This window comes from Bolinopsis microptera, chromosome 1 (genome assembly GCF_026151205.1).
Source record: "Bolinopsis microptera isolate Bmic1 chromosome 1, MBARI_Bmic_1.0, whole genome shotgun sequence".
NCBI classification, from domain to species: domain Eukaryota; kingdom Metazoa; phylum Ctenophora; class Tentaculata; order Lobata; family Bolinopsidae; genus Bolinopsis; species Bolinopsis microptera.
Window position 1 is genome coordinate 6,065,617 of NC_087072.1, and position 21,649 is coordinate 6,087,265.

Genomic DNA, 21,649 nt, shown 5'->3' on the forward strand with positions numbered 1-21,649 from the left:
GTACTCATTAAAATTCAGTACTTTCAAAGTAGTGTTGTTGCAATAAATTTCGATATGAATTTGTGAAAATTTCAGCATGTAGAAATTTGTTTTTAATACTTTCAACCGTCAAGTGATACACAAATTCTGAAACGGTTTAACTCTTGCTAAACATGATTTCAATATCAATTGTTCAATATTACAAACAAGCATAAATTAAATTTTAAATTTATAAGAGAAACCGCTTCAGCTCTAAAAAGCTGCCTCACAAATTATAATTTAACACACGGAAAAGGTAATTAGCGTTACATCACCCAACCCCCAACACATATAATATAGAAAAATTTATTTGATCTGTACACATGAGACATAAATTACCATCAAATGAAGTGTAACACATTGACGACTGTTCTAGACCAGCTAGAAAAGTCCAAATAAAGACGAACACGTGACATGATGTGATATTCAACACAAGTCCTCTTCATCATCCTCCTCAAATGGGTTATTGTTATCAGCCTCTACGATTGGATTAGAGTCCGATGTTTGGTCCGGTGATTCACCCTGATTATCTCCAGAAGGGTTAGCGCCGTCTTCTCCGAATGGATTAGAATTGTCCCCTAAATTGCTGGCGACAGGAGCTGACTGGTACACAGGTGTTGCTGGTTGAGTGACTGGTGCTGGACGACTAAACAACTCGCTCTTCTCGCTATCTCCTGACGGTTTAGTCCTGGCAAACAGCTCGTCTCTGTTTGTTCTGTTTGGTCGAGCAAACAGTTCCTCTTTCTGAGAATTTGATTTCTTTCCAGCTGATTGGAAGATAGAAGATGTGGTGGTTGTGTTTGAAGGTTTAGATCGCTGAGAAGAAGGCACATTGACAGCTCCATCCTGAGTTAAAAACTTGGCTATTTTAGCTATTTCAGTGTCTAAATATACAATGTCTCCGTGAGACTTCAGTTTATTTATCGTCTCATCGTCCCCATTTTCAACTGCATCAATAAGCTGATCAGCCACGAGGGATACATCCCCGGATATAGACTGTTTAGCAGCCACTGAATCCCCCCTCGCTAAATGTAATATAACAAGACTCATGTTACATTTCTCTATGTGCTCGTACGATTCTAGCTGCTCGTACAGCTCGCGAGTGTATTGCACAGCACTGATACATTCCTTGTACATTTTGGTGCGAGCGAATATTTTCTTAGCACCCGAGTAACATTTGATAGCCTCCCGGGTGTGATCGTTATCTTTTTCTAACTCTCCAGCCCTGAGATAAAGTGCAGCTGCTTGCTCAGGAAGTTTGAGATCAAGTGCCTCAGCACCCTTAACATAGCAAGTTATTGCCGTGGAAGCAGTCCCGTTCTGGGTATAGAAGTCGCCTGCACGCTCAATGTGCTGGTGTGCTTCATCAAAACGACCTAACTCCTTCGAACAACTACCAGCTGCTTCGTGGCACTTGCCAGCACTAAACAGCACCCGCGCTCTATCGTAATATGTTGCTGCTTCAATGTAACATGATCTACTTTCAGCCCAAGATTTACCAAGCTTGAAAAACTGGCCCGCCTTTTCGTAGTGGTGAGCGGCTGTGTCGTTGTCTGCTTTCCAGTTTCCGAAAAAAGATGTTTTGAGAGCTCCTTCAGCGAGTTTCTTTTCTTTAAGTGCTTCACTTACATGCTTCTGTTCCATTGACAACCTGAGATATGTCCATATTAGTACAAAACGTGGCGCACTGGCTAAACTTGTCATTGAGTAGATCGGTAGTCCGAAAGCGATAGAAGCATAGCTCTTCCTCGGGATTAAATTTCTAGAATACACCAGACTCTTAGGCTTTACCGTAAAAGGAGTGGATTTATGACGAGGCAAAGAGTGACCACATATTATTTGTGTAAAATTCAAATATACGGCGGAAATTAAACACAAATTTGATCAATCTATTACAGATGGTCATTTCATAACAAGGAGTGCAAACATCCAATAGAATATTTAAAATTCGTCAGTTTACTCGGATGTAAGAATAAAGGCACAATACCTAATTAAAGCTTAAGTCAAATTTAAACACTTATTTAACAAAATATAACCAGGATTTATCTGAAAATTGACGTTCCCCCATAATAAATTATCAAAATCTAAAACTAAACCACAAAAGTTAGCTGACACTGAGTTTCTCCACCCCAGTCTCCAGCTCCTCCTCCTCCCCACTGCTCACATATTCCTCACTCTCACTCGTCTCACATCTCTCTGCCTTAACCCCTCCAAAACTAAACCCACCACCACCACCAAAGTCGTGGTTCTGATAAAAACCACCGCCGTCATCCTCAGTATCATACACCTGACCCTGACGTCCAAACTCGTACTTCCGTGCAGACATACTCAGGTCTTTCGTCTCCCGTAATTCAAACTGACATTTTGGACATTTCGTAGCAACGTTCCTCTCGGCCTTAGCACCTTTCCGTCTGACATGATCGTCACAAAAGCAGATTTTGCACCTAAGACAAGAGAACTGTCCGACTTTATTGCAGCTGCCACACTTGTAATTCTCGCTATCAAGAACCTGGCACGATGCCTGGTGTTCCATCTGATCGTCCTCGCAGATATGATACCGACAATAACTGCAAATAAACAACCTGCCACCATGTTCCCACAGCGTCCGTTTACACTCATAACACTGGCTATCAATACAGGGACAGGCACACCCATGTGACTCTAAACACTTCTTACCATGACATATCCACGCCTCACAGTGATCACATATTGCCCCCACCATCTCCATGCCAACTGTAAACTTATTTGGGTGTTTGACGATACAGTCACCCGATTTCTGTTGACATTTAGTTTTCCCGCAATGGCCGCACATAGGCAGCTTCTGTGATGAATCACAGAAGTAACAAAACGCCCTGTTTTTCTGCAGTCTCTGGCACTTGTCGCATGTCATGAGTGCGTTGCACGGAAAGTCGATCAAACTCCGTCCCTCGATCCCTCCCGACTGGATGGCCCGCTGTCGTTCCCTCATTTTATCAGCTTTCTTGCGTGCACCGGTCTTCTTCTTGGGCATGACTTAACCTGGCAATATATGGGCACTATTTGCTACCTATCAAACGCTATGGGCTGCCAACATGCCCTGGGTATATTTCATGCCCAAATATGGTAACAATTCAGCTCAACACATTGTGACAGATATATCAGAGAGAGCAGGCTAAGATAGATTTACAAAAGGAGAACTAATGTTGTGCTAACTTGCAACTAGGATATCTAATAGACAGGTTCAGATGCTATTCCCCGGTTGGAGCTGATTGAATTATAAGTTCATGGTACTACGCAGTACATGAGCTAACTAAATTATATAGACCAATACACGCCACATATCTTACAGTTTATACACGTGATGTGAGCAGAACTAATATGTGATGGTACAACTTGTCGACAAACGTAGAATATATGGTCCGGAGAGTACGTGGTGGGCACTGGGCGTTTGTACGAGCTGTGTGGGGAGTGTGGTTGTGAGTGTGGTGGGGAGTGTTGTGGGGAGTGTGGTTGTGAGTGTGGTGGGGAGTGTGGTTGTGAGTGTGGTGGGGAGTGTGGTTGTGAGTGTGGTGGGGAGTGTGGTTGTGAGTGTGGTGGGAGTGTGGTTGTGAGTGTGGTGGGGAGTGTGGTTGTGAGTGTGGTGGGGAGTGTGGTTGTGAGTGTGGTGGGGAGTGTGGTTGTGAGTGTGGTGGGGAGTGTGGTTGTGAGTGTGGTGGGGAGTGTGGTTGTGAGTGTGGTTGTGAGTGTGCCCTCAAATTTACAGTGCTCCAAGCAGCTAGTTTAATTATAGAACACAGCGCCCGCCAGGGAGGTGAGTAATAATATGCAGTGTTTATACTCATAATATGTTTCATATCCTGTATTAAATACGATACCTACATATAAAGTGGTCCACATTTAAAAAAGCTATTAATCAAAACGATGGTGTGATGTGACAAAATACTGGTTATATTCCAACGGAAATAAAAGATAGTAAACACTACACACACACTACTAGACGATGACAACCATGCCACAAAAGAGAGAGAGTTAAACAGAGAAACCGTTGTCATAGTATGTTACAGCTGTGTATTATAAAGTACATGTAGAGAGAGAGGGGCGTAATGAACAAGGGAGAACCACACTGATAAGAGTGTAGTTATTGTCGAGGAGGGTTTCAGTCATTTATATAGTTATCATACCAGACATTCTATGAGAGCCGAGCAAGTTCTGCCTAAATCTAACATCCAAAATAGAATTAATGATGAGGAAGATGGAGCGTCATACTAAGTTCATGTTTATGCCCATGCTTATTTTCCGAATTCAACTCAGGTACCACTTCAAACAAACTTATTATGGCCCCCAAAACTTATTATTTGTTCGTTAACTAAGCCTGGAAGGTGTGGTGTAGTAGTGTGTAGTGTAGTGCACGTGCAAGCTATTTAATTAGGTTTAGGTAGACACGTACTGCTTAAGGCCACAGGGGGGGGTCCGAGGTCGATTTTGAGATTTTGAGATATGTTGTAGAGCTCGATCTAAATTTTCAAATGCTTTTGTCCTTACCGAAAACAAAGTTTCCTATTTGAAGATATCGCGCGTTGAATTTTGAGGTTTACCTGTAATTCTATTGTAAATGAAAATTTTAAATGAAATCGTGTTCAAAATCTATCTTCTTTTTCAGTTTATGACTTAGAACCTTGTAACTTGGCAACAATGTTCTTCAAGGTATTTTGAGTTTTTGTTATGTAACGATTTATGATATCTTGCTCCAAAGCTGAGATATGAGGTTAACCATGAGTGCGGGTTACAAAATTTAAAATGGTTAACCTCATAAAAAGAGTTAGGAGCAAAATTACAACAATCGTTACATAACAAACTTTTAAATTTATGTCAGGAACATAAGTTCCAAATTTGAGGTGAAATGGATAAAAACTCTAGGAGAAGATAGATTTTGAAGTCAAAAATTCGAGGTTTTCAGGAGAGGCAAAAAACTGTTTTTTATGTTATGTGATTTTTGAGAATTTTGCCTTTATTTGTATATTTTTCAAAGTTTAACTGCTGAAATAACACAAAAACAATAAAAACAAAGCTTATCGTAGTTTTCAGTTGTAATGGCATCAATATTTCTGCCCTCCATTATCGATTTATCAAAAAAATGAGGTTAAATGAGAATTGGTTAACCTCATTTATAAAAAAAAGTAAAATAGCTACAGACAAATGAGTGGTGGCAAAGTATCCACCACAAAAATATATATTGATTCAAAGCATAATGTTTTTTTGCATTTTTTGAGGCCTCGACCCCCCCCTGTGGCCTTAAAGTCGTTAATTTCTCTATTTTTACCGCAAATTGTATTGCTGCCTGACTTGCCTCTCTTGACAATTCTTTACTGTAATGTGACTGGAGGAATTACAGCCACCTAAAAGATAACATCTCAGTGGTATGGTCACGTGGTTAAGGGGGCAGGGGGGGTCTTTATGAAATTTCTCTCGAAATTGATTTTATAGTTGTTTCTGATAGAGGGGAGTGATATCTATCCGCTGCTTTTGGTCCCATGGAAAAATATTGTTCCTAGCCGAATTTATTGCCGGTCAAAGGTCAGCGTTCATGTGTAATTGTATTGCGCGAGCGATTTTCAATCGCGCGCCCTGAAAATCGAGTCTAAAATTCTATCTTCTCCTACATTTTTTGAGCAATCACCTTGAAACTTTCAGGATATGTTCTAAGGACCATTTAGAAGATTCCATTCAATCAGAATTTTAAGATAGGCCTTAGAAAATTTTTTATTCGATTTTGAAAATCTTGGGCCTGGAAAAATCGTCAAAAAACGAGGTCCAAGATTTTCAAAATCGAATAAAAAATTTTCTAAGGCCTATCTTAAAATTCTGATCGAATGGAATCTTCTAAATGGTCCTTAGAACATATCCTGAAAGTTTCAAGGTGATTGCTCAAAAAATGTAGGAGAAGATAGTATTTTAGACTCGATTTTCAGGGCGCGCGATTGAAAATCGCTCGCGCAATACAATTACACATGAACGCTGACCTTTGACCGGCAATAAATTCGGCTAGGAACAATATTTTTCCATGGGACCAAAAGCAGCAGATAGATATCACTCCCCTCTATCAGAAACAACTATAAAATCAATTTCGAGAGAAATTTCATAAAGACCCCCCCTGCCCCTTAAGTGAGTTTGTGTAACGTGTATTCTGAAGGGATCATAGTCTTATGATGAGAATAGAAGATTAGATAATCAATATCCTCAAATAACTTCACTAGATCGGGTGTATTATACTAATACTGCTGAGTCCGATTGTCGACTACCTCCCAAAATAGGTTTATGTTTAGAATGTACATATTTACATCAGCAAATGGAATGTTCACAGCTACTACCGTTAAATTCTTTCATAGTACAGCTAGTATAATGCAATATGAATAATGAATATTACACATTGACATTGTCATCACTGGTAACATATTGTAATGTGAACATTGTGCGTGTGTATTTTACAGTCTAGGAAGTGGAATAGTGCGAACATAAACATCACAGCAACTAGCAAGTGGTGACAAAACAATGGCAGCGGCTGGCAGTGATTTAATCATAGGTATAGTATTGTCATCATTAACAGAATTAATTCAAAACACATCAGTAATTTTTATGAAAAATTTAAAGTCAAGAAGGACACCAGATTCGGTTCATGTAGACACGGAATCCAATAATACGACGAATTTATAAAAGTGCATTTCAATTGTCAGTAATATACATAATATCATCATATTATCACTATTCACATCAACTGGGCCACTCACAATAACCTTTGACTCACTTTTAAACAACCCGTACAACAGCCTTCAAACTTTGATTCTCTAACGTAAACAAACTTTCTCCGGACATTTTCTAACTTCCCTCTAAAACTACATCATTATATAGACGTGTTGAAATCTTTGTGGTAGGCTTTGTCTCATCTATTAGAAAGCTTCTCAAAATGTTAAATCACTGAAGCTGAGGTAAAACCGAGAAAATTACCCAAAATTACTCGGAATTACACATTTCCCCAGCAGCTTAGCAGCCTTGAATTATGAAAAAAACGGATTTAGTCACCCCTATAAACGTGATTAACTTACTTAAACAGCAAACTGTTATTATAACCAATGTTACTACGCGAGTCGAGTAAGCAATAGTAAGTGATTTAAAGTAATAATTTAGATTACACGTGTGTTTAAGATGAAGTAAGAAACATTTTCAACAAAAAAATCATTCATTTGATTATTTCTACAAATATACGTTATCATCATATGAAAACCACAAGAGTCTTATTCTCAGCGTTCTCCAATCTAAATTCCATCACAAAATTGATAATGCCAATTTGAAAATCAATTGCCAGACAGGGGTCATATTATTATCACGTGTGCACAGGAATCAATATTCAAAAATTGGAATGTTTGACACAGGAAATAATTATAATATATAATTAGGACAGATTAAACATGGTCGTCTTCAGAGCCTGTTCAGTTTCACATAAAATAATATTCACTAAAAACATTAACAAATTGAAAATAGTAAACAATGCATAATATATTATTAATATACTTCACTAAAGAAAACAAATTGATAAAAATCTTACAAACATAGCTAAAAATTGTGGGCAAAGACACGGCTTTGTGAGAGTACCTGTATGACTATCAAAACGTAGCATTCATGTACTTCCAAATAAACCTAATACTAATTATAGTACTAATTAGTAATTAGTACTAATTAGTTATTAGTACTAATTATAGTACTAATTAGTAATTAGTACTAATTGCTATTGTGCACAAAACAAGCAGTTTACTCCTAAGCTACGTGGCTGACACTAAAACAGCCCTATTTCTACTGAGACTTATCTACACACTTAACATTTTTGTTTCTCTAGTGACACGATATGAACACAGAATTCTGTACTTTACGGCTAAACAACCTCAACTACACTTAACTGCAAAAGGTGAGCTGGCTTATAATTTCTGAATTATGTAACAACATAACAATGATTATGGAAATTTGAAGCAATTGCAATATCACGTGCTACACCAGTAAATTATGCAAGGAAACTTTTATGCTAAGCGATTCCTCATTATATAAAATATATCCAAAAATTTGTGATTCATCGCACTTAGTCATCCTCTCAAAATCATATATTAAGGTATATTATTGTATTTATGGCGGAATTACATAGTATCAACAACTAGTCAAGCGAGAAACTTTCGGGGGAACAAGTTATACCTTAGAAAATGAAACCCAGCAGTAATCATAACTATCTAACATTAAGTCAATCTGGGACACCCAAATTGGATCTAAGTATAAAGTTTTACCCTCAATTAATATTTGCAATATAATATCAAATGTTCGATACATTGCGTTCCTTTAAAAAGTTCATCGGAACAAGGCCTCGGTGTCCCCGACAGGAGCCCGTACACCAACCATCTTCTTCTGCATCCTCCAGATTGGTTACAATATCACCAGCTGCGAAGGAAAGCTCGTCTGAATTTTCAGCATCACAGTCGTACAAAGCTTCTGCAGTCCGACCCAGCCCCAAATTGCTTCTTGTCAGAGTCTTGGCAGGTTTTTGGGGAGGAGTTGAAGGCTGGTAAGATTTGTCAGGAGGCCATCTGTTGAGCACTGGAGATGGATTAGCCATTCGCTGTGAGGACGTTGTATTGCCGTATATAGAATTTCTGGGACTATTAGCATACAGGTGCGGAGAGGAGTGGCTACTGATGTTTTTGTATCTGTTAAACTCTGGACTAGGAGACTCTTCATCAGACGAGCCGAATGGATTTTGAGTACGGTCTGTTTCCACTGTGGACAACTGACTGGGAGGTCGAGGTGCGATCTTATCCTTTTTGGGGCGGCGATGCAACCTGCTAGAGTTACGGGAATTAACAAGTGTTTGGTACTTCTCGTTCATCTTTCCACCTTCAAAGATGGCATCATACTCGATTATCAAGTTTTCTATGAGAATGTTCTGATGCTTTATATTAAAAATACTAGCAACAGTTTCTTCCTTAGGTCTCATCAAAGTGGGCCCGAACACGACTCCCAAATTACTTTCTTGCATCAGATTTTCGTCTTTAAAAGCAGCTACGTCGTAGAGATGTTTGATTAGTAGTTTCAGACACTCATAGTTCATCTTGGGGAGCCGAGTCACAACATTCGAGAGGTTTGTGATTTTTTGTTCTCGATTTTCTGTTTTCATTGCCTCAAGAAAGTCTGCGTGGAGGCTGAAGGTCAACAGAGGTTCGGGAAGGATTTCACGGAAGTAATATTTCAGAGCAGATGCAATGACTTTAACGTCGTCCGTTTCCAACACAGCATCTACATTCTTGTCCTCAAAAGTGTTTGCGATAAGTTTTGTCATCTTTGTTTGAGCCCCGCTTACACGATATATACCCTGCTCGTTGAGCCCCAGAGCTGTCAGCCTATCAATACACTTGATGACAAAGTCCATTCCAACTTCGTGAGGAACTCTTAACTTGGCAGCTTGCATTGGCTCAGCGAACGTTGCTTCTTTGCCCTCCATTATTTCCATCCAATTCTTCAAATCCTCTTCCGATAGAGACTGAAGTACCCAAACTTTTCCATCAGCTGAAGTCACTTCAAAGCAGAATCTTCTTGGAATATCATCGGTACGTTTCTTCACAACATTAGTAACATTGATCTGGTCTGTGTTCCCCACTCGTCCTTGTGGTTGATTATACGTTCTCAAGGTCAAAGTCTTGTGCTTCCGTGAATACTCACAGAAGTACTTGAGCCAAGAGTGACCAAAACCAACAGCAAGTTTCTCTTTAGAGTACAAGTAACCCTGTCTTGTGTCAGGAGATGACGAAGTGCTTCCAGTAGTCAGCTTTTTAGATACTCTTTCTTTTAACTTGTCAGCTTCTTCTTTCTCATGGTCGAAGGTATCCCTTAGATTCTGCAGCCGCAGGGAGAGGTCTTGTGAATAAGATTCAAACTCGTTAAAAGCCTCGTAACCAGTGTGATAGAAGGTTTTCCATGCAAACATGATCTGCAGTAGTGCCTCACAAACTTCTATTCTCTTCAGTTCTTGAACTTCATGCAATGAATCAACATAGTATAAAGAGTTCTTAAACAAATTCTCTCTTTCTTCTTTGCAATTGATATCAAGATCATCAATTCCTTTAGTGTTTTTCTTTGCACCCAGCGACTTCTCTAAACTGGCACAAGATTTTTCAGTCTGGCTATGAAACTTTCGTTTGGCCTCTTTACACCTCCCAATATCGTTTTTCCTAAATCGATCCAGGCGTTTCATTGCACAGTTGTTCTTTATACTTATGAACCTATCCCTTTGGTCTTCTATTTCGTCCATAACTTCCCCAAACTTTCGGAAAGCATTCTCTGTTTCTATGTCATCTTCCGTTTGAGAACCGATTGGTTTAAAAGAAATGTTGCTTATAGTATTCGAAAACTGTTTGTGGCATTTGGAAAGTTCCTCCTCAATCTGCAACAGCTTTTTCATTTCATTTTGAAGTTGCTTTAAGACGCCAGAACAACTTTCGATTTCTTTCTCATGACTTTTCAAATTTTCTCTAAACGCTGGGCTGTCAGTCAAACAATCTTCAAACTCGAGAGGTTGTAGGCATTGCTGACTGGGCCGCAGCTCACCGGACCCGGACATTTCATCAGCCTGGGATATTGACATTATTAGTATATAATATTATCACGTTGATACATGACAAAGATCTGAATAACAAATGTGATTAAATTTAAAGAAGTTAGTATTTGTACAAATTCTGCTGTTAATTAATTAATTAGAAGTCTGGATTTAAAATTAGTCAGCAGTAAAACAGCAGTGCATGATTTAACAAAAGTTGTTTAAAAACAAATGTATTATATTGACAGGTAAGGTAGGTACCAAGTAGTGCTTGTACCGACGCTTAAAACTGTCTCTGCCTTAAAGGGTCCAGAATTTTGTAAGTTTTACTCGTGAAAAATGTTCAGATAGTTTGAAAATGATTATTCTCGAGGATCGAATAAGGCAGAGATAATAACCGAGAGTAAAACTGGATTTGTAAAAGATCAGCATAATTTGACTAGCAGTGAATTAAACCTCCAAAATAAATACATTGCTGTAATCTTCGACCCATCATTTACAATAGAACAGACGAATATAACATATTTACACTATACTGTCGAAAGTAGCGAATTGCCAATAGATTTCTGATCAAATAATGAAAGATTAAATACCACTTAATTAAATTACTATTTTAAACGTAGCTATCCTTTAAATAAACAGTATGAGACCACGTGAGAGTCAACACAGCTGGCACAGTGCCAAAAATATACCACGTAGAAAGTCAGTAGACACAAGAGCTGATGAAAAACACAGAGATCAAAAGGATCTTTCATTAGGACAGACAATATTTTGAAATCTTCTCATTAATGAAATTTGCCATGCCTTAGACAGGGCGGGGGTTCGATCCTATAAAAGGAAAATTTGAAGACACAACCACAAAAATATCCCATAAATCAATAATTTGCATGTATAAATGATATAGAGTACTCCAAAATTACAGAAATATATTTCGCCCACGCCTTTCAGCCCAGTGGTTGAAAGGTATTACATATCAACAAATTCACATTACATTTCATAATATCACTGTAAGGTCTAGCGCCTTATTTTTGAACTGGCGATCTTCTTAGGTTTTTTGGTACCCCCCAATAGAGAGGTCAACATGTCACTCATATCTGGCATCTGAGGATTTGACATCATCTTAGAAGCATCCTCCAATTCTTTCTTAGTTTCAGGATCTTGCATGTCTTTAATTTTGGGGAGTACAAGCATGAAGAATACAGGTAGCAACAGCATGGGCACCATTGGGCTCGAGAAAACGTCAGTTATGTGCCACGTTTCACGTTTTTCAAAGAAATTAGTCCTATCAGCAACTCGGAAAGTAAGAGGATATTTAACTAACATGACCTCATTCGGTTGTACATAGTCCACTTTACGAGCTCTTATTCTTCCACTAGCTTTGCTACTGATTTCAACTCTGACTGGAGCAATTATGTAGTTTGGGTTTAATACTTCCACGATGTAACTCCCTGAAAAGTTGTATTATCAGTCTGGCTTTAAATTAATAAATCGTTGTATAATAACGTCTTAATCTTTAATTCTAGAAACGGTGAGATTCCATTCAAAGTCTTGATATTTCATGACACACAATGTGACTGGTCATGTGGTCGAGGTCTAACCAAACGGTACCAAGTGAGTAGGTCATCTACATCACATGATCTCAGAGCCTTTGCTACGAAATATCACATATATTAAGATTTATTACAGGGTTCAGCAAAAAGTGTCATGCATCACGATATAAACAGTTCTAAGATGTGTGCTAGACAACATGTCAAGTGAAAGTTAATAGGAAATAGGTTTATTTAGCCAATCTCAATGTGATACTCTAAAAGAATTATTTGCAAACAATATAATTAAACATCATTTATCTTACATCATCAGAAATTTTACAACATTTAGGTGACACATAGATCTTAACAAGCAGCAGTAAGCATGAGCGGTATACAATTATTTTCTCATATGACTTAGCCTATAAGTATAACATCTTCAATTTAAGTCTATACAGTAACATTTTTGATTATTTTAGTATGGATGCGGTAAAATAAGTAAAACACAATTGTTTTCAGTATAAAAGGCAGTTTGCCGAGTATTGATGGCCACAGAGATGGAGAAGGCAATCTAAGTCAGATCTGTTCCCATGACAACCCATCAAATAGACCCCAACTTGACCACTGCACTATAACACAACAGTTCATGAAGATAATGGCAAAGGAAAAGTGCATTGCCATCTGATCTCTAAATACAATTTTCATGATACAAGACCAGACACAATGTGACATACAAAACAAATGGACAAATTGTGTGTGTCACAAAATGGATAGTCCCAACACATGTGCTGATGCAAACAAGAATTAAAAAGTAAGAAAGAAAGTACCTGGTTTGACATTTGGAATAACAAAAGAACCATTCTGCTGAGCGTATCCATGGTATTCACCAAAGTTAGCAGAAATCAGAGTTCTTGTTTGCCATCCTGGATCATTGCTGATTGCTATCTGACCTCTGATGTCATAAGCTGATTCACTAGCTAAGATAACATCATACCATATCGCGATGAATCCAAAGAGAACGCTCCAAAACATAGCTATCTGAGGATAAGGAATTCCTTAGAAATTATCTACAGTTAACTGAATAATTTGTATACTTAAGGGATATCCCAACTCTAGAAACTGTGCATAGAAACTCTCCATGAAGGCAGTCCATAATAAATAATATACCCATTAAAAGTATTATTAAATAAAAGAGCTATTACTAGGCTGATTTACATTTTTTTTGAATATCTCATTCAAAACACAAACGAAACATTAATTGTTTCAAGGAATCAGGCTGCTAAAATCCCCAAATGGGTGGGAGTTGCAAGCTGAGAGTGAGTTCAGATGAGTGAACAAGTAATGGACACTGAGCTATATTTCTGAACCTAGGCTTTTTAAGTGTTGCCAACCTACACATACATGTTTTACGATTGAAATTGGGCCATATAATACATTTAAGAATTTAGAGTTAACTACTTCTGACTTGTGTAATCCTTTAGTTCTTCAAAGCATAAAATCTCAACTTAATTGTTTTTACTCCCTAGACTGGGAGACATTCTTTATAGCATATTATTATTATTATAAAACAGGATCTTACCGACAAAAATGATTCTTAAAAATACCTTAATGCGGTAAACTGTACCCTTGAAAAAGATTTTCCCAACATCTGTTGCATGCAGCTATATCTCTAATTTCATTCAATTCATGAGAGTTGTCCATTTGCAAATTTCTACTACTTAAATCACTTCTTAAAACCGATAACAAGTTCATTCTAGGTCTCCCCAATCTTCCAATAAATAAATTATCTGATTCAATAGCAAAAGAGAGAGCCGTTTGGGCTGGGGTGTTCTCCATACTCCTGAGAATGTGTCCAAACATCTTCCACCGCTGGTGTTCGATACGCTTTGATAACTTTTCAACTTTGCACCTTTCATACAATGCTTTGTTGCTTATCATACCTTTAGGCCATTTGATGTTTAAAATGGACCTGAGGTGTCTACGATGAAGTGTGTCCATTTTCTCCATGGTTGCTTTTTTAGGACTCCAACTATTTGAGTTGTAAATTAATACAGATACAACTTGAGCGTCATATAACCTCAGCTTTCTTTCAAGGGAAATTTTCTTACCGGACAACCAAACTTTTTCGAAGTTCTTAAAAGCAATTTCAGCTAGGATTCTCCTTCTTTGAATGTCCTTCTCAGTACACAGTAAGGAACCTAGTGACTTATTACTTCGCCATGGTTCATTATTAGCTAATGGCTGACCGTTAGTTTTTGATTGAAATAAATTTTCGTGCACATACAGAATGAATGGTTAATAATTTAATATATATGTAGACCAAGCTCTGTGCACGGGATGCTTCCTGGAAGAATCCAGTTCTTTTAGCGGGGCACCCTACCTAAAGCCAAATTGAGATATAATAATCATATTCCTAGAGAAATAATCAGAAATCGAATACCAATCAAATAATATGATATATATGAGTAGTAACCATATTTACTATGCAAAATGCCCCAACCACATAGTGTAAATTTATATAGAATTCAAATTCCATATCATCATTAAACCTCAATACCTAGTCAATATAATAGCCCAAGCAAAATTAAATAACTTCTTATATACCTTACTGTCATACTACAAATTAATTAAACATTTGAAATCTGTTGACCAGAGAATAAATTTCTAAGCCTAATGCAAGTGAAATAAGTGTTAGTGTCTTTATCAGATTTTTTCGCCAGGTAGAAGGTACTGAATTCAGTTTTACTTTCATTTACTTGGAGGTTCCAGTCTTTGAGAATCTCTTTCACTGCAGGAAGGAAAATTCTCAGTTTCTCGATGTCCTCGTCAGCAAAGTCACAATCGTCTGAATATTCCCACTCAGTTGGAAAACCTAGTTCTGATACTGGTGGGTTTGGTCTCCCAGATACAGCTCTGAGGTGGTGTAAGGCTGCTGCAAGAATAAGTGTGAATAGCTTTCCAGATAAACTGTCACCTTGAAAGGCTCCGAGTAAACTTTCAAACTCTTCCGACAGTGAGGAGTTAACACGAACTCTAAGGAGAGTATTCGATAGAAGGTATTGAACTAAGCGAATGTCGTCCTCCGAACAACCAGCATCTTTCAAAACATTTATGATAGTATCCCTTTTCACGGTATCAAAAGCTCTACTCATATCAATACCCATTTTGCTAAATGTCCATTTCTTCCTCATCACAACAGATATGAGCATTCTCTGAGCCCACACAATGTCAGAGCAGCTCCTACCTCTCTTGTAAGCACTCTGCCATGGCATGGTGTAGTTGTCAATTCTACTCTCAACCCGTTTTAAGGCAATTTGAGTGAGCATCTTCCTCGATCCGTTTAACAGTGTAAGTGGTCTAAGGCTTGTGAGGGGACCTTTAGGTTTACCGGGCTTCTGCAGAGGAGTCACAATACCTTGTCCTATCGAACTAATGTATTTGTTCCCACTAAATGACTCGTTAATTGCCTCAGCATACTTCTCAAAAGTGATTGGATGGGCGTACTTTATCAACTCATTCTGGAGATTATCTGGACCACTGGCACGGTTTGATTTGAGTTTACTTGCAGCAAGTTCAACTTCAACTGGTGTAATGGGGTTATCAAGTGGTTTTGGATCGCAGGTAAAAGGTTGCAGGCCAGCTTCAACTCCTTCTGTTAGTTGTTTTTCGAAGAAAGATTTCGCTGTGTTTGCTTTCCCTAAATCGGTACCAATAGGATTGTTGTTGGTATCATTGACCACTATGTTACCCGACTTTTTTATACCAGCTAAATATCTTGAAGCTTCAAACATCTTTCTGGTGTCGTCAGTAAAAATAGTAAAAATAAAAAGTATTCTAACAATATACATATAATACCACAATGACCGTATATAAAATGAGACTTTCAAAAATTGGGCTTTTTATTCTCTTTCAAAAATATTCCAAATAATTTATTTAGGTGCATATATATATTTAAAATTGCTTCGAACAGTATACAGATAATTTCAGCAATGGTAATTGTCTAGCTATAAGGATAGACACCCTCGAAAAATGAATAAACCGATACAATCTTTATAAGGTGTCCATTGTGTTCAGCTATTAAAAACTTGATCACATTCTATCCTTTATTATCTGCAGTCTGAGCTCGATATAAATTGCAAGCATAACTTTTTCAATGCGAATGTGTGGCCACAAAAATTACTCATCCGGATTAGGTCTCTGAATAGTGGATACTTACTTGGAACTAAAGGGTAAGTGGATCTTAAGCTTTTTTAATTGTACATTAGTTATTGAGAAAACGAGAGGATAAACGAGAGGAGACAAATGAATCCAGAACCCTATAGCACGACACGTACACCGTGCATCAACGTATCGGCAAAAGAGATAAACTGCAGCAATGTGTCAAATGTATATATAGCGAGTTTACTAACAGGAATTAATTCAGGATTAAAAGGCTGATAAAATGCACTTTTTCTATACCATTAAAAGACAAAAAGTGCAGTGATTGCAAAACATTCCAATCTTTAAGCAGCACGTGACGCAAATCAGCCAATCAGAGGACAGGCGAATCTGCAAAGTTAAAGTTGCGAACTTTTATTCGGCCTAAAATCACACTTTTCTGGATAACTTAAAATCTAAGTTTTCCCAAATTAAATTGTGTTCCTTTGAAATGAAATGGAATAGCAACACAAGTGTCAGGTACTAACGATGTCAGAGCGGTTATAAATAGTAATAAAATGTTTCAAACAGTATACACATAATGTCACAATGACCCTATATAAAAATAACCCTTCAAAAACTCAATATTTTGAAAATCACCCTTGGCCTTGCGGCTCCAAGTTCAAATCTAAATTGTCTATATTGACAATGTTCTTTCTCGCCCCTCTGTCTTAAGTATTAACAAAAATTTCGCCGCGGTTAAACCACGCACGATTAATTTTCCCTACGATGTACCATTTTTTCTTCAATTCTTTTGAGTGAAAAGTGTGACTGGAAAAATAAAAGTGCAACATATTTATTATTTACATACTATGTTTTTTATGAATGAGTAGGATTAGTGTATGGAATTGTAGCGCGATGCGTTACTGTGCCGCGCCGCGCACTCAATGAGGCTTCTCACAGCAAGATGCGCTACTGTGCCGCGCCGAGCTGAAATGAATTGACATCGTCAATTAATGTATGGAAAAAATTGACGATTTATTTGACCATTGCAGCGCCGCGTATCAACAATAAATGAATCCAGTAATTTCAGAAAATAACTTTGCGAAGAAGGAATTTCACTGTAATTAATTAACACATGGTAAGGGTCGCGCGCAGCATAACAGACGCTTCCTATACACTTAATTATGGTGGAATGGTCTTTATTGCGAAGGAGCAGATGCAGACTTTTGTCCATTGTCATCATCGCAGGTCTTGACATACGTTGCATGCCACTTTTCGCGCGCGAAGCGCGCGCCGCCGAAGGGATACGAAACATGTATCAACGCAGGTCCATCGGGCAACCTCATATATCCAAACCCGATTACTTATTCCTTATGATTTTTTTGGGCTCTTACTAATTCGCTCGCCCAAAAATTTCACGTGACTTTGGTTTTTATGGTTTTGCAGCCGTACAAAACGGTTTTACATAAACCCTAATCCCAACCCTAACCCTAACCATAACCCCGAATTAAGCTAACCATAACCCTTACCACAACCCTAACCCTAACCCGAGCTAGCCCTAAACAATCGAATTCATGGTTTACTAGCCTGTCACGTGACCAAAACGGTTTTTTGCCCATAACTCTCCGTGGAAGCATTTTACCCTACGTCATGTGGGGTGATTCGGAATCAGCGTCCAAAAATACATCGAATTAGATCAATTTCACACCCAAAGGGCCTTTTCACAAGAATTTTCTTAAAATTTGGGCGAGCGATTTAGTAGGAGCGATCTTTTTGCCTTCGGCAAGAGCAGGGAAAAAATAGCCAATTCTTGATACATGTTACGTATCCACAATATCATAACCAAAAACACTATGTTTTGGGGTCGTGTTTGATTAACGATGTCAATCCTTCGCATCTCGCCGATCTGCATAGCCATAAGATGTGGTTGCGAGAAGCATTATTGGATGCGCGCGCGCGACCCAGTAGTGCATCGCGCTACAAGGGTCGTGTCAGCCAACAAGCTGCTCGCAGCGCCCCGTTTCAAATTACCTTATCAGACCTCATTAGCTATTTTGTCAAACGCAAGGAAAGATCTTGCTCCATACTATAAGGTCCCTCAATCTGACTCCAACCTCAGTTTTAAACTAATTACAACACTACAAATCTATTACATTTATTGAGGTAAGATTAAGTTCCAATGTGTAACAGGTTCTCTTTCGAGTCCTGGATCACTCTTTTGGTAAGCCTTCCACCATGGAGGGCTCTAATGAAAACAAAAAACTCTAAAAATCACGAAAACCACCTCTATCTGTTCCTAAAATCTGGTCCATCTCTGTCTTTTAATATCGGCGATTTTAACTGCCACTCGGCAGCTATCATCAAACCAGCTTCATTCTCAACCTTTCTATCGTACCAAAACCGAAAACACTATGTTTTGGGGTCGTGTCAGCCAGCATGCAGCAAGCTGCTCGCAGCGCCCCGTTTCAAATTACCTTATCAGACCTCATTAGCTATTTTGTCAAACGCCTTCGGCGTGCGCAGTGCGGCGGCGCGTGCTTCGTGCTGTGAAAAGTGGCATGCAACGTATGTCATGTCAAGCCAATTCAATGTACTGGCTCTAAATTTATATCTTAATCCGCTATTTAACATCACTACCACTTTCATCCCTTTTTCTCCTCTAAGAGCAATAATTTTTGTTCTCAATAAGTCAAATCTTATTCTTTTCCTGATAAATGTCATCGCCTTACTATACTGTATTTTTGGCCCGATTAATCATAAAAAGATAGATTGATATATACTTGACCATTGTTAATGGTCTGGCCCGGCGCGCGCTACTTCGTAGCACTTGCCATTTCGTAGCACGTGCCATTTCTAGAAGAAAGCAGCGCGCGCTACTTCGAAGAAATTTAGACCATAGACGAGTAACATCCGTCAAATATATACCACACTAGGATTAACAATAAACCACTAGAAAACACTTTATAAGTATCATATAGGAATCATAGGAAGGTTTATTGATTCACGATGTCAATCCTTCGCATCTCGCCGATCTGCATACGGTTGCAAGAAGCATTATTTGATGCGCGCGCGACCCAGTAGTGCATCGCGCTACAAGAAGGTTTATTGATATATTATTGCAAAAAGCACTTATAAATAAAGACACACCCACCAACAAACCATAAAAACAAAAACAAGATCACTAATCAAGCTAAATTGTAACTTTAAAAATTACGAGACGAACGCGAAAATTTTGCAAAAAACCCGGAAATTTGTAATTCTATTACCTTACGAAATAAATCCTAGCCAGTAGAATTTCTTACGAAATTGCGCTCGATGATTGTCCATTGTTAATAGACTTACCCGGCGCGCGTTTGTATCACGTGGTGACCCCCACTGTTGCTTCACTATAGTGGAGTTTCGACGATACAGGCAACAGGGGGAGCCGCGCACTAGTGCGCGGCGGGTCATACAACCAACAACGTATGACAAGCGTGCGTTACTTTGTAGCACTTGCATCGGGCTTTCGTTTCCCCCGTCTAATATTTCGAGAAGAAAGTGGCGCGCGCTACTTCGAAGAAATTAAAACGAGTAACATGACCAATGACATCCGTCAAGCTCGATGATAATTTGCTAGCTTTGTTGTATGTTATCATTGTATCACGCGGTGACCCCCACGGTCGCTTCACTATAGTGGTGAAGAAGACGCTACCCCTGCTACAGGGGGAGCCGCGCACTTCGTGCGCGGCGGGTCATACAACGTATGACAATGTTATCAGCTGTTGTAACTTTCGATAAGAAGTGCTTGTCTTGTAGCGCAATGTTGTCATACGTTGTATGACCTGCCGCGCACGAAGTGCGCGGTTTCACTATGGTTTCACTATGGTTTATCGTCAGGACGATAAACCATAGTGAAACGACCGTGGGGGTCGCAACGTGATACAAGCGCAATGCACTATATACCATACGCGCTGAGCTGCGAAGGATTGACATCGTGAATCAATGATCGTTTTTTAGTGTGATCATTGTGTAGCCTGCATACAAGAACAGTATTACCTGTACTGGGGACCCCAGGCTATTATGTTTATAAAAATAGCCTGGCTTGTCGTACGTTGTAGCATGTAGACCTGCTGCACACGAGTGCGCGGCTGTATCGTGGCCACGGTACTAGTGAATACCCACTTTGACTTAGTGAAACAAAAATGGGGGTCACGACGTGATACAAAGCCTGGTGCATTTGAACCCTTTCATTTTTTGCGATTATTTTCATACAGAATCCACAGTAATCATAAAAAATGTGTAGTATAGGCTTACCTTCAATATAAAGTTGGTTTCATTCAAAAATATTGATATTTGACTAATTTAATTTTATTGGCCAAAATCGATCAAATTTGGTGCGTATGCCCAAATATGGTTATATGGTGTTTTAGCTCATAACTTTGACGGATGTTACTCGTCTAAATTTCTTCGAAGTAGCGCGCGCCGCTTTCTTCTCGATGGCACGAGCTACGAAATAGCTCGCACCGGGCCAAATCATTAACAATGGTCAACTCATAACTCCTGACGGAGAAACTGAATTGTTCGAGATACTTGCAGGTGTGTTACAGGGTGATACCTTAGCACCTTACCTCTTTGCAATAGTCATCGACTACTGTATGAGGCAAGCCATAGGCGATGATGCGGAGCGACTTGGACTCACTCTCGAACGTAGAAAAAGCAGAAGAGTAGTGCCCAAGATCATCACCGATGCAGATGATATAGCACTTATATCTGAGGACATAGACAAGGCTAACGAGTTCCTGCTCAGAGTAGAATCGGCGGCAGCAAACGTGGGACTACACATAAACGAAGGCAAGACCAAGGTCATGACACTGAATATGGAGGATCGATCTAGCGACCTACAAAGTCGATCCGGAGAAGCCATAGAAAATGTAGATGATTTCATCTACTTAGGCTCCTGGATTGAGAGCACAGATAGGGAGATAAGGGTTAGAAAAGGAAAAGCGTGGGGTGCCCTACATAGACTGAAGGATATCTGGAAATCCAAACTCGCAAAGAGCCTCAAGATTAGAGGCTGTTCATAGCGGCTTGTGAATCAGTACTGCTCTACGGATCAGAAACCTGGACACTGACAAAGGCTCAAGAGAAAAGTTTGGATGGAACATACACAAAGATGTTGCGTATGGTGCTGGGTATCTCATGGAAGGACAAGGTCAGCAATATAACTTTGTATGGTAGCCTCCCAAGGCTGTCAAACAAGTTACGAAGCAGGAGATTAAAAATGGCGGGACACTGCATCCCGCCAAAAAGCCAAAGGCATACTCATGCAATGCAGGAGAGCCATTGGACCAACATGGGGGTTCACCCCCAAGACCATGAAATG

General features: G+C 39.0%; 3 protein-coding genes across 3 annotated transcripts; all 3 read right to left on the reverse strand.

The window, feature by feature from the left end:
* Positions 1-346: 346 nt before the first annotated feature.
* Positions 347-10,745, reverse strand: LOC134826124 (rho GTPase-activating protein 26-like). The gene is made up of 2 exons (XM_063838444.1): positions 8,351-10,745; positions 347-1,761 (listed from the first exon to the last, which is right to left on the reverse strand). Exons 1-2 carry the CDS (start codon positions 10,667-10,669, stop codon positions 445-447), a joined length of 3,636 nt encoding a protein of 1,211 aa, XP_063694514.1. The 5' UTR covers positions 10,670-10,745; the 3' UTR covers positions 347-444.
* Positions 2,057-3,108, reverse strand: LOC134811688 (zinc finger protein 330 homolog). Its single transcript, XM_063818715.1, has one exon. The coding sequence runs from the start codon at positions 3,026-3,028 to the stop codon at positions 2,123-2,125; it is 906 nt and encodes a 301-aa protein (XP_063674785.1). The 5' UTR covers positions 3,029-3,108; the 3' UTR covers positions 2,057-2,122.
* Positions 10,746-11,535: 790 nt separating the features above from the next.
* Positions 11,536-13,194, reverse strand: LOC134811697 (ER membrane protein complex subunit 7 homolog). The gene is made up of 2 exons (XM_063818727.1): positions 12,975-13,194; positions 11,536-12,069 (listed from the first exon to the last, which is right to left on the reverse strand). Exons 1-2 carry the CDS (start codon positions 13,177-13,179, stop codon positions 11,636-11,638), a joined length of 639 nt encoding a protein of 212 aa, XP_063674797.1. The 5' UTR covers positions 13,180-13,194; the 3' UTR covers positions 11,536-11,635.
* Between the last annotated feature and the right edge of the window lie 8,455 nt (positions 13,195-21,649).